Source organism: Mytilus trossulus, chromosome 2 (genome assembly GCF_036588685.1).
Source record: "Mytilus trossulus isolate FHL-02 chromosome 2, PNRI_Mtr1.1.1.hap1, whole genome shotgun sequence".
Classification (NCBI taxonomy): Eukaryota; Metazoa; Mollusca; class Bivalvia; order Mytilida; family Mytilidae; genus Mytilus; species Mytilus trossulus.
This window is the reverse complement of record NC_086374.1, coordinates 2,522,596-2,536,798: the sequence shown is the minus strand read 5'-3', so window position 1 is coordinate 2,536,798 and position 14,203 is coordinate 2,522,596. Positions and strand designations below refer to the sequence as shown.

The window sequence follows — 14,203 nt, the reverse complement described above, 5'->3', positions numbered from 1 at the left end:
TTACAACGGTTGATTTGAGTTAAATATGTTGAATGATCAATTTAGCGGTTGAGGATCATATTTTAAGTGTGCGTTTTTATACCTGACAACAGTAATTTATACCTAGGGTAATTCCGGCCTGGCATTTTTCAGGGTTTGCCAGCATTTTTTTTTATAAAGAGAACCATCCATGATATCATGGCAATAGCCTTAGGGGTGGTCTAATATACGCACCAAACCATGGCAGTATAATCAGTTCGTTGATTGTGGCCATTATCTGGGAGAAGCAGAAACTTTCTTCCTGTACTTTATAAGGGTTAATTACTGATTCCAAAGTAGTACCTGTCCTGTCTGCTTTTTTTTTAAATTTCAACCTAGCGCCCCATCAAAAATTAAAATCAAATTGATGAGTATAATTCGAAATGAATATAGAAGACAGAAATATTATGAATCATATTATGAAAGAATTCATTAAAATGTGTGAGGAAATGGGAGACAATGCTGTTTTATATTTGGAACTCCCGCCATAAAACTTTTTTTCCGGCAGATGGCACCCCGAAATGTTTTCAATGTCAAAGGTCAGGAGAAAAAATGGCGTCGGATCTGATGTTTTGTTTTTTCTTTGCACATTTTTTAACAGATTTGGTAAGTTGTTTAACGAAAGTGTTAACTGATTTGTGAAAACAAATAAAATAAAACTTCTTTTTTCATATTTCTTTAGTTAAAAGCGAATAATTTGAATCTATGCTCTTGCAAATGGAATTTTCATGGAATACGTGGAACAAAGAACAGCTGATCGATCGCCTGATTCTGCTATAATATTTATCGTGAAATAAGAAGTTATTACTCAGTCGTTCATATGTTTGTAAATAGTTTCATATCTAATGAAAGAAATGAAAGATATAAATACATTATAGCAAAATAATTTTTGATAAATTTATAAAAAAATCTTGGCAAACTATCAAAAAATGCAAAAGTGACAAAATCTAGAAGTGATATATAATAAACGTATTTACACTTGTATGCAAATTTGTCCGCCATTACATAACATCACACAGGTTCCCGTAAACTTTGACTTCATAATTCAAAACATATGACATCACAACTAAAAAGTGATTGTTGCTTGACTTCGGAGGTGATATAGGGTCATTCGGAGGCAAAATACAGCTAAATACCAAAAGTGTAAATACGTTTATAGCTGGGACTATTATACTAACACAGCATCCTGTCACTGTCAAAACAATATAGCAAGGATAAATAGCACAGTTGAAGTCTAGTTCTATAAATGACTGTGATGTAGACTAATACACTGATTGGTGTAATGGTTTCCAGTCCTTTTAGTATAATAGTTTGATATTATTACACTGATTGGTGTAATGGTTTCCAGTCCTGTTAGTATAATAGTTTGATACTGACCCCCTACGAATCCCAGGTGCTGATCTCCTATTGATCTGTAGGGATCAGTAGTTAACCTGTTTAGTGTTAACCTTATAACGAAGTAATTGCACACAGGATTTTTCATTCTTAGTTCATGTAGTTATGAGGAAGGACGCCTTTTGTTTTCAGGTGTCATACAGCGGTTTTAGTCTACCATTAGCATCAAATTGGTTTAAATTTTTCTGTGACTAGTCAAAATAAACTTGTCATGATTTGTCAGAGGTCCTATTTTTTATATTCATTATTGTAACCTTAATTTTTGGAAAAATGATTTGGCAAAATTAGTTGATTATTTTAATCATCATTGCCATTGAAGCCATAAACTAGCAACATACATGGTTTTTATGAGTAAAGGGGCATTATGTTTTCTGGTCTGTGGCTCCGTTCGTCCATCCGTTCGTCTGTGCTTCTGTTCAGGTTAAAGTTTTTGGTCCTGGTAGTTTTTGATGAAATTGAAGTCCAATCAACTTGAAACTTAGTACATATGTTCCCTATAGTATAATCTTTCCAATTTTAATGCCAAATTAGATTATTACCCAATTTCATGGTCCATGGAAAAGGATAGTGCGAGTGGCGCATCCGTGTACTTTGGACACATTCGTTGTTTTGTACTGATTTGGATTCAGATACATGTAAAAGAGAACAAAAATCAAATATTAATGTTTCACCCTAAGATGGTTTGGCAGTTAATAATTAATAGTCTTGTTGTGTGTTCTCTTGGTACACAAGTTCTGATATCTGTTATACATGTACATGTTATAGTAATTCAAAATAAAACATTACAGGTAGAAGGCTATTACTGTGACAGTGAAAGATGTTTGGAGAATGAGTATTGTTGTGGAGATAATATATGCTGTGTGTCATATACAGTTTGGGAACTGTGGTATTTCTGGTAAGTCATGTTGTGCTGTGTGTCATATATAATACAGTTTGGGAACTGTGGCATTTCTGGTAAGTCATGTTGTGCTGTGTGGCATATACAGTTTGAGAACTGTGGTATTTCTGGTAAGATATTTTGTGCTGTATGTCATAAACAAATTGGGAATTGTGGTATTTCTAGTAAGACAGTCATGACAGTGTGTGCTGTGTGTCATATACTCTAGGAACTGTGGTATTTCTGGTAAGACAATATATTCATAATTCTGAGTGTCATATACAGTTTGGGAACTGTGGTATTTCTGGAGAGACATTATGTGATGTGTGTCATTTACAGTTTGTGAACTGTGGTATTTCTATTAGGACAATATATGCTGTGTGTCATATACAGTCAGTTTGAAAACTGTTGTATTTCTGGTTAGTCATTTTATACGGCATGTCATAAACAGTTTCGGAATTATAGTATTTCTGGTAAGACAGTGTGTGCTGTGTGTCATGTACAGTGTGGGAACTGTGGCTCTTCTGGTAAGACAATATATGCATAAAACAGTTTGGAATTGGGAACTGTGGTATTTCTGGTAAGACATGTGTCTATATATCTACTGTAAATTCAGAAATTATTGCGTGCATTTTTTATTGCGATTTTAGGCTTAAATGCGATTTTAATTTTTACGATTTTGAAAAAAATCCTGTTAAATTCATATAAAAAATTTCAAAATGCAAGTTTAAATTATTGCGTTTACAACTCAGTCGCATTTTTCGCAATAATAAAAACCTCGCATTAATTTCTGAATTTACAGTATATATAATCCGGATCTGGTGTACTAAAAAAATATTGACACTGTATGTTTGTGGCATAACATCGTGGCCACAAGTTAAAAAAAAAATTAGTTTAGTATTAAATTTATATTAAGATCCATTTTGTTTCATCTTGTGATCAATTTAAATTGGCAATCGCCAATGGCAGTCAACAGGGTTAAAGAACATCAGTTGTTCGACCTGTTAGTCAAATGCGTTAGGTTTAAATATACTTTTTCACTTTTTTGGTCTTTTGGAAAATGTTGTTTGTGCTGTTTTTAGAGCCTTCTACAACGAAATTTGTTTTACATCATATGCACACGTATAAAAATTGCAGTTTTTATCCAATGCAATCATAGGTTTGAACGTAGTTTTCAATTTAGACTAAACATCAATCCAACAATGTTAGATCTGTAAATTTGCTTTCACAAATTTTTGGTTCTTCCCTCGCCGGAATTCGAACCCATGCTACTGTGATATCGTGACACCAAATCGCCTGCACTGCAGCCGTCCGGCTAGACCACACGACCACCTGGGCTCTTTAAAAACATGCTATAGACATGATAAACTACTCTTGTCATGCCGGTTTTGTTATCAATGTCTATTATCAATGTCTATATATTTATCATTGTAGGTGTGGTATAATTTTCTTCCTTGTACTGCTGTCCATGTGTTTATGTTTATGGAAGACAAGATACAGAGACAGTCGAATCTTTATTGGTACTTCTCAACCTATATACAGTCCATTGTCAAGCAAACAGCCATCCCTGGCAAATGTAAGTCACACTCAACCTATATACATGTACAGTCAATTGTTGAATAAACAGAGATTTTTGACACATGTAAGTTAAACCCAACCTATATTCCAGGGTTCTCATTAAGAGGCATATATGCGTCTAAGATGCTTATCTATAATAATTCATTGTCAAAAAGTCATTCATTTAGCACATGTTAGTCATTGCGAATCTAAAATCATACAACCCTCAATTGGATATAAAATGATTCGTAACACTATGTATGGTCCACTCCTGAGAAGCACATGTGAGACATTTTTAAAACAGTATCAAACAGAAATCATATTAAATTCTATTTGAAATAATTATACAGTTATCATTAGAAATCCTGTAATAGTCTAAGACATACATGTAACTCAATTGTGACTATTTATAGCTTAAATATACTCCTGTTTCATTATTCCAGTTTGTAGAGTTGATTCAAACTACAATCGTGGAGTTTCATTTATTAGAAACAAATTGGGAGAAAGGCATTCAGTACCATGGATTTACTTCCTCTATCGACAGAACACTTAAGTAGGGGATATTTCATGGTGAATATTAGTGATGCACTGAAAATATTTGCAAAGGTATTTCACCCGATTTTGGCATTTCCATAAAGATTTTGGGCATCACTTATGTCAGCAGAATCATTACTACAAACTGACCATAATCATTCCATGCTCACTTGAATTAGCAATTTTATCCAATATTAAAGATACTACAAAATAATATAAATAAAAAATGATGCTTTTATTAATACTAATTATATTGTGTTTTATAGGGTGAAAGATATAGAGATGATATTACAGAAGCAGAGTATTACAGAACCCCGCCCCCTACTGATGTATATGGTTACAACAAAACAGTCCCTCCTACTTATGAAGATGTCGTCAACAATTACAAAGAAGATCACAAGAAATAGCCTACCAACGTTGAAAGAGGGCAAAAGTGCAATTGAAAACTTTGACGATATCTGATTCTAGGATATCTATCTGAATGACGAATATATACCATATCTCAGGTCAAAGGTCACAGACATGCAAATGTTTTATTTTTTTGTCTCAAATATCTGTATACAAAACTGGTACACATCCAAGTTAAATTATGTGTTATATGAACTTTGAGGTAATGAATGTTTTTATTATTACATTTGTGTTTATACAAATCTTAATGGAGTCTGTCTTTGTGATAATGCTGGACAATTGTTGTTTTATTTTGTTGACAGAATTCTAACTATCAGAAAAAGCTATGTACAACATAATTTAGTGAAGAGAAAACTTTCTGGAGAATTTTTTAATGACTGGTATTTCATTATGGTCTCAGAAGTATGAAAATCATATGTTTTATTCTTATGATATTATTTCATTATTTTATGAAATATGTTTCTAATAGAGATTTCTATGAAACTAAATTTTTACAGACATGCTAGTCTGTTATAGTCAATGCTGAGCATGTAATAAACAATATATCAACATGGTGTTGTTGGATTGCTGTCACCATCATATTTACACCATTGTCTATGTAGATATATTTATTGATGTAAAATAATACTAAAAATGATATTATTTTAATGGAAGAAACAGTGAACATAAATAATAGTCTCTATCTTAAAAAAGATATACACATTAGAAATATATATCGGGAACTTAAAATGTATTTTCTATGTAATCTGCCATTTAAAAATGTGTTTTGCACGTATGACAGCTTATTTGTTTCAGGACAAATAATAAATAATCTGATGTTTCTTTCCAAAATAAGTTTATAACAAGTGAAAATTATGAATTCATGTTTTTATTATTAAAGTTGTTATGTGTGCTACAGTGTATGAAATTTATAGTCTTGGCAATAAACCTTTCTGGAAGTCAGTAACAAATCTGCCTAAATTTGTACTCAGTTTAATGCTTATTCTAAAGTTTTTCATATCCTAAATGAATAACACAGAAAAAAGGTTGAAATTCTGTTAGCAAAGTGATTGCTTAAAGGATAAATTATATCTAAAATTATTAAAAGATTTTCTTTATCCAATGTACAAAAACTTGAAAAGTATCGTCCAAACTTTGTATGAAATGTTTGTCACTGGACATTGAGCAAAAACAATCATTTATTTCTCTATATTTTGATCATGGATAATATATGGTTGTTCTCTCCATTTAAACCAGTGATAGTTGTTAAATTATTTTTGTGTCACAAATGTTTTGTCATGTATCATTATTTCAACATTTATATAGATTTTTGTTAAAATTGTTTATCCATACAATCTTTATATGAATGTGTAAGATTTATACTCTGAAAAATTTGAAAATTTAGCCTTTTGTAGATTAACATCAACAATTTTGGCCTTTAGGAAGATAATAGAATGAATAAATGCATTCTTAAAGGAATCAATATTGATGTGCCATCATTTGTCTGAGAAAAAAAAGTTATGCCCTCTGAATTAAAAAAAAATATTAATTAAATGATTTGCTAGAACCACACTTCATTTATTTTAGTCTGTTATCATTGGTAAATTTGCATGACATTTTTTTGTTTGTTTGTAGAATTAATTTCACTATATATAAAATGGTCATTCACTTCAGCTTCAGTGGAAAAGTGTAAACTACTTGCTGTATATAATAATATGTGTATGTTTCAATAATGCTTCAGTGAGGGATATTATCATTCTTAAACATGTATAAATTGGGAAATTGTTTTGTAAGTTTATAAATGTTAGTTTCACAATAATTAAGAACAATTCAACTGTTTTAAAAATATGCATAAGCTGAATTAAAATGCATGTTTTAAATCATTCTTATTATGGTTCAATTTTTATAGCTTTGTTAAAAAAAATGTATAAATAATAGTGCTCTATATGTAAGAATTTAAAGGATCTTTATACATTTAGTCCCGCTCATATAGGAATGTTCTATCAGAAGAGGAGTGTACTGTGCTAATGATTTACAATTATGTAGGTAAAAAGGACCATGATGAGATGATAGAAACCATGTTATGTAAAGAAATCTCATATGGATTGATATTTTTATTGACTACTGTAATGTTTTGGTCCACTTTTATTGACTACTGAATGTCACAGTCCAAATCATATAGATCTGTCCTGTACATAATAATTTCTATATAGCTCACCTTGGGCAATGTTTTTCTTCCTATTGCTTATCTAATGTTAATTCCAGGTATGATGGATAAATCAAAGCTAAGTAGCCTAAACAAATAAAAAGCTGGCACTGCCAACTAAAGCTTCCCAAACTGAACACAGATAAAAAAATATTATTTATTTCAAAAAGTCAACAATCCTATGGTTGGAGGGACAAATAAATATGTCCTGGAGTCGCTCGAATAAATACCTGTGTTTATGTTTAATAATTTATAGAGAGATAGTATCAGGAAATCAAAACTAAAATCTATTCAAGTAACAGTGATCTTGACCTGTGACCTCTTGTTCGAAAGATCAATAAGTGTCTTCCCCTTCCCTAAATCTTTCATCTATATAAATGTCATCCCAACAAGCATGGGAAACCATTTTTCATTTTTTTATATACTTACTAACAGTGACCTTAAAATATTGACTCCAAAATCATTAGCTGATTAAAATTGAAAACCATTGTTCTAGATGCATGGAGGGAGGAACTATTGAACAAAGCAAATTGTTATTTGCTCCTGAATATTGTATTGGGAGCATAATAAAAGTAAAGCAAATGTCTCATTACATTACTGTCAAACAGATGAATTGTTATATGTTATCAATTCTAACCATTTGTTACAAGTCTGAAATGTAAATTAAAAAAATATTTTTTCATTACTTTGCATCTATCAATTCAATACGCCCATCATGTAATATTTAATACTATATAGTGTTTCTAATTCCAGAACATGTTTAACAATGTTAGATATTATGATGGGTATATATTTTGTGGACTTATTATTGTTTATTATGAGGAAACTGTGATCATGTTATTATTTTTGTCATATCTATTTTATTACAAATTGTTATTTCTTATTCATGTGTATATTTTCATGCAGTAAAATTAGATTCTCACTTAACTTTTTTTGTTTATTTAATTCACTGGGCATAGCACTTGAAATGCAGTAATAGAATTATGTGAAACAAACGCATTGGTAATAAGTTGAATACTAAAGATTCAGAAATTTGATGGGATAGATTCAACAAAATTAAAAACTCACATTTTAATTTTAATAGCATTATTTATATGCAATATTTCCTGAAATCTGATAGCTTTGTCAAATTGGCCATAAAAGGGCAACAACTCAAATGAGAAGTTGTCATGCACTTTTGATTTATGAATAGTAAAGTAGATCAAGTGTTTTTCGAAGTAAATACATGACAAACACATAACCTCTATATTCTATTGACTGCCATGTAGGTTGGCCGACAGGGTCAAGGACATATTTTTATGCCATCTTGTCAGAATGGGCATGGCTCTGTATTGGTGTTCATCCAAAAATGTGTTTCAGTTCTCAAAACTTTTCTTTGCCTCAACCAAATGTTTTGAAACTAATACACAATGCTCATAACTACCAAACACAAATCTAGTTGGAGTTTGAGTGGCACTTACAAAGTTCATGAGTAATGTCCCTTTACAAATTTCAGAAATTTGTGAACTTGCTGTTTTGGCACTCTTACTTTACTTTGTATCTACCTAATATTATTATTCAACTTATAAAACACAATGCTCATTATCACCAAACACAGATCTAGTGCAAATGAGATAGCAACTTATAAAACACAATGCTTATTATCACCAAACACAGATCTAGTGCAAATGAGATTGCAACTTATAAAACACAATGCTTATTATCACCAAACACAGATCTAGTGCAAATGAGATTGCAACTTATAAAACACAATGCTTATTATCACCAAACACAGATCAAGTCCAAATGTGACAGCAACTTATAAAACACAATGCTTATTATCACCAAACACAGATCAAGTGCAAATGTGACTGCAACTTATAAAACACAATGCTTATTATCACCAATCATAGATCAAGTGGAAATGTGACTGCAACTTATAAAACACAATGCTTATAATCACCAAACACAGATCTAGTGCAAATGTGACTCCAACTTATAAAACACAATGTTTATTATCACCAAACACAGATCAAGTTCAAATGTGACTACAACTTATAAAACACAATGCTTATTATCACCAATCATAGATCAAGTGGAAATGTGACTGCAACTTATAAAACACAATGCTTATAATCACCAAACACAGATCTAGTGCAAATGTGACTGCAACTTATAAAACACAATGCTTATTATCATCAAACACAGATCAAGTTCAAATGTGACTGCAAATTATAAAACACAATGCTTATTATCACCAAACACAGATCAAGTTCAAATATGACTGCAACTTATAAAACACAATGCTTATTTTCACCAAACACAGATCAAGTTCAAATGTGGCTGTAACTTATAAAACACAATGCTTATTATCACCAAACACAGATCAAGTGCAAATGAGACTGCAACTTATAAAACACAATGCTTATTATCACCAAACACAGATCTAGTGCAAATGAGATAGCAACTTATAATACACAATGCTTATTATCACCAAACACAGATCTAGTGCAAATGTGACTACAACTTATAAAACACAAAGCTTATTATCACCAAACACAGATCTAGTGCAAATGAGACTGCAACTTATAAAACACAAAGCTTATTATCACCAAACACAGATCTAGTGCAAATGAGATTGCAACTTATAAAACATAAAGCTTATTATCACCAAACACAGATCTAGCGCAAATGTGACTGCAACTTATAAAACACAAAGCTTATTATCACCGAACACAGATCAAGTTTAAATGTGACTGCAACTTATAAAACACAAAGCTTATTATCACCGAACACAGATCAAGTGCAAATGAGACTGCAACTTATAAAAGACAATGCTTATTATCACCAAACACAGATCAAGTGCAATTGTGACTACAACTTATAAAACACAATGCTTATTATCACCAAACACAGGTCAAGTTCAAATGTGACTGCAACTTATAAAACACAATGCTTATTATCACCAAACACAGATCAAGTGCAATTGTGACTGCAACTTATAAAACACAATGTTTATTATCACCAATCACAGATCAAGTGCAAATGTGACTGCAACTTATAAAACACAATGCTTATTATCACCAAATACAGATCAAGTGCAAATGTGGCTTCAACTTATAAAACACAATGCTTATTATCACCAAACACAGATCAAGTGCAAATGTGACAGGAACTTATAAAACACAATGCTTATTATCACCAAACACATATCAAGTTCAATTGTGACTGTAACTTATAAAACACAATGCTTATTATCACCAAACACAGATCAAGTCCAAATGTGACTGGAACTTATAAAACACAATGCTTATTATCACCAATCACAGATCAAGTGCAAATGTGACTGCAACTTATAAAACACAATGCTTATTATCACCAAACACAGATCAAGTGAAAATGTGACTGTAACTTATAAAACACAATGCTTATGATCACCAATCACAGATCAAGTCCAAATGTGACTGCAACTTATAAAACACAATGCTTATTATCATCAAACACAGATCAAGTGCAAATGTGACTGTAACTTATAAAACACAATGCTTATGATCACCAATCACAGATCAAGTCCAAATGTGACTGCAACTTATAAAACACAAAGCTTATTATCACCAAACACAGATCAAGTGCAAATGTGACTGTAACTTATAAAACACAATGCTTGTGATCACCAATCACAGATCAAGTCCAAATGTGACTGCAACTTATAAAACACAATGCTTATTATCACCAAACACAGATCAAGTCCAAATGTGACTGCAACTTATAAAACACAATGCTTATTATCACCAAACACAGATCAAGTGGAAATGTGACTGCAACTTATTAAACACAATGTTTATTATCACCAATCACAGATCAAGTGCAAATGTGACTGTAACTTATAGAACACAATGCTTATTATCACCAATCACAGATCAAGTCCAAATGTGACTGCAACTTATAAAACACAATGCTTATTATCACCAAACACAGATCAAGTCCAAATGTGACTGTAACTTATAGAACACAATGCTTATTATCACCAATCACAGATCAAGTCCAAATGTGACTGCAACTTATAAAACACAATGCTTATTATCACCAAACACAGATCAAGTCCAAATGTGACTGTAACTTATAAAACACAATGCTTATTATCACCAATCACAGATCAAGTCCAAATGTGACTGCAACTTATAAAACACAATGCTTATTATCACCAAACACAGATCAAGTGGAAATGTGGCTTCAACTTATAAAACACAATGCTTATTATCACCAAACACAGATCAAGTCCAAATGTGACAGCAACTTATAAAACACAATGCTTATTATCACCAAACACAGATCAAGTCCAAATGTGACTGCAACTTATAAAACACAATGTTTATTATCACCAATCACAGATCAAGTGGAAATGTGACTGCAACTTATAAAACACAATGCTTATAATCACCAAACACAGATCTAGTGCAAATGTGACTCCAACTTATAAAACACAATGTTTTATTATCACCAAATACAGATCAAGTGCAAATGTGACTGTAACTTATAAAACACAATGCTTATTATCACCAAACACAGATCAAGTGCAAATGTGACTGTAACTTATAAAACACAATGCTTATTATCAACAAATACAGATCAAGTGCAAATGTGACTGTAACTTATAAAACACAATGCTTTTTATCACCAATCACAGATCAAGTCCAAATGTGACTGCAACTTATAAAACACAATGCTTATTATCACCAAACACAGATCAAGTGGAAATGTGGCTTCAACTTATAAAACACAATGCTTATTATCACCAAACACAGATCAAGTGAAAATGTGACTGTAACTTATAAAACACAATGCTTATGATCACCAATCACAGATCAAGTCCAAATGTGACTGCAACTTATAAAACACAATGCTTATTATCATCAAACACAGATCAAGTGCAAATGTGACTGTAACTTATAAAACACAATGCTTATGATCACCAATCACAGATCAAGTCCAAATGTGACTGCAACTTATAAAACACAAAGCTTATTATCACCAAACACAGATCAAGTGGAAATGTGGCTTCAACTTATAAAACACAATGCTTATTATCACCAAACACAGATCAAGTGAAAATGTGACTGTAACTTATAAAACACAATGCTTATGATCACCAATCACAGATCAAGTCCAAATGTGACTGCAACTTATAAAACACAATGCTTATTATCATCAAACACAGATCAAGTGCAAATGTGACTGTAACTTATAAAACACAATGCTTATGATCACCAATCACAGATCAAGTCCAAATGTGACTGCAACTTATAAAACACAAAGCTTATTATCACCAAACACAGATCAAGTCCAAATGTGACTGCAACTTATAAAACACAATGCTTATTATCACCAAACACAGATCAAGTGGAAATGTGACTGCAACTTATAAAACAAAATGTTTATTATCACCAATCACAGATCAAGTGCAAATGTGACTGTAACTTATAGAACACAATGCTTATTATCACCAATCACAGATCAAGTCCAAATGTGACTGCAACTTATAAAACACAATGCTTATTATCAACAAACACAGATCAAGTCCAAATGTGACTGTAACTTATAAAACACAATGCTTATTATCACCAATCACAGATCAAGTCCAAATGTGACTGTAACTTATAAAACACAATGCTTATTATCACCAAACACAGATCAAGTGGAAATGTGACTGCAACTTATAAAACACAATGTTTATTATCACCAAACACAGATCAAGTGCAATTGAGACTGCAACTTATACAACACAATGCTTATTATCACCAATCACAGATCAAGTCCAACTGTGACTGTAACTTATAAAACACAATGCTTATTATCACCAAACACAGATCAAGTGGAAATGTGACTGTAACTTATAAAACACAATGCTTATTATCACCAAACCCACAGATCAAGTGCAATTGAGACTGCAACTTATACAACACAATGCTTATTATCACCAACCACATATCAAGTTCAAATGTGACTCCAACTTATAAAACACAATGCTTATTATCACCAATCACAGATCAAGTCCAAATGTGACTGGTAGCACATGTATTGTTATAGTGTTTGTTAATTGCTTTAGTTTCTGTCCTATCTATAATATTTCTAAAATAATTGGAAGAAATGCTACAAGTTACAAATTGTCATTTATAAAAAGGACTAAACTCATAGATTCAGTCAAATTTAATGTTTTATGGATCTTGTTTCAAGTTGTATTGTTGGCCTTTGTCAGTGTTCTACTTTTTGTCTAAAATATTTTTCCAGATAATAGGCTTCAATTATTTAATATTTGTTTACCCTGTCATTGGTGGAAAATAAGTACTGAAAGCAAGTACATGTACAGATATTATAAGACTTATTTATTTGTGTTGATGTATGGTTTGTCAATGTCCAGTGTCTAACTAAAAGCACATTTAAGACAAGAACATGTACTGATATTATAAGACTTATTTATTTGTGTTGATGTATGATTTGTCAATGTCCAGTGTCTAACTAAATGCACATTTAAGACAAGTACATGTACGGATATTATAAGACTTATTTATTTGTGTTGATGTATGGTTTGTCAATGTCCAGTGTCTAACTAAAAGCACATTTAAGACAAGAACATGTACTGATATTATAAGACTTATTTATGTGTGTTGATGTATGATTTGTCAATGTCCAGTGTCTAACTAAATGCACATTTAAGACAAGAACATGTACTGATATTATAAGACTTATTTATGTGTGTTGATGTATGGTTTGTCAATGTCCAGTGTCTAACTAAAAGCACATTTAAGACAAGTACATGTACGGATATTATAAGACTTATTTATTTGTGTTGATGTATGATTTGTCAATGTCCAGTGTCTAACTAAAAGCACATTTAAGACAAGAACATGTACTGATATTATAAGACTTATTTATGTGTGTTGATGTATGATTTGTCAATGTCCAGTGTCTAACTAAAAGCACATTTAAGACAAGAACATGTACTGATATTATAAGACTTATTTATTTGTGTTGATGTATGGTTTGTCAATGTCCAGTGTCTAACTAAAAGCACATTTAAGACAAGTACATGTACGGATATTATAAGACTTATTTATTTGTGTTGATGTATGGTTTGTCAATGTCCAGTGTCTAACTAAAAGCACATTTAAGACAAGAACATGTACTGATATTATAAGACTTATTTATGTGTGTTGATGTATGGTTTGTCAATGTCCAGTGTCTAACTAAAA

The 14,203-nt window shown here is 31.5% G+C and overlaps 1 protein-coding gene across 1 annotated transcript; it reads left to right on the top strand.

Annotated features, from left to right (window-relative positions):
• Window positions 1-534: 534 nt before the first annotated feature.
• On the top strand, window positions 535-7,901 carry LOC134706262 (WW domain binding protein VOPP1-like). Its single transcript, XM_063565030.1, has 4 exons — window positions 535-624; window positions 2,202-2,308; window positions 3,725-3,866; window positions 4,648-7,901. Exons 1-4 carry the CDS (start codon window positions 571-573, stop codon window positions 4,786-4,788), a joined length of 444 nt encoding a protein of 147 aa, XP_063421100.1. The 5' UTR covers window positions 535-570; the 3' UTR covers window positions 4,789-7,901.
• Window positions 7,902-14,203: the final 6,302 nt, after the last annotated feature.

Excerpts from the sequence above, each read along its gene's own strand:
- LOC134706262 (XM_063565030.1), top strand. The coding sequence starts at position 571 with ATGGCGTCGGATCTGATGTTTTGTTTTTTCTTTGCACATTTTTTAACA. Across the intron at positions 2,309-3,724 it reads TGGGAACTGTGGTATTTCTG|GTGTGGTATAATTTTCTTCC; the intron begins GTAAGTCATGTT and ends TTATCATTGTAG. Across the intron at positions 3,867-4,647 it reads AACAGCCATCCCTGGCAAAT|GGTGAAAGATATAGAGATGA; the intron begins GTAAGTCACACT and ends TGTGTTTTATAG.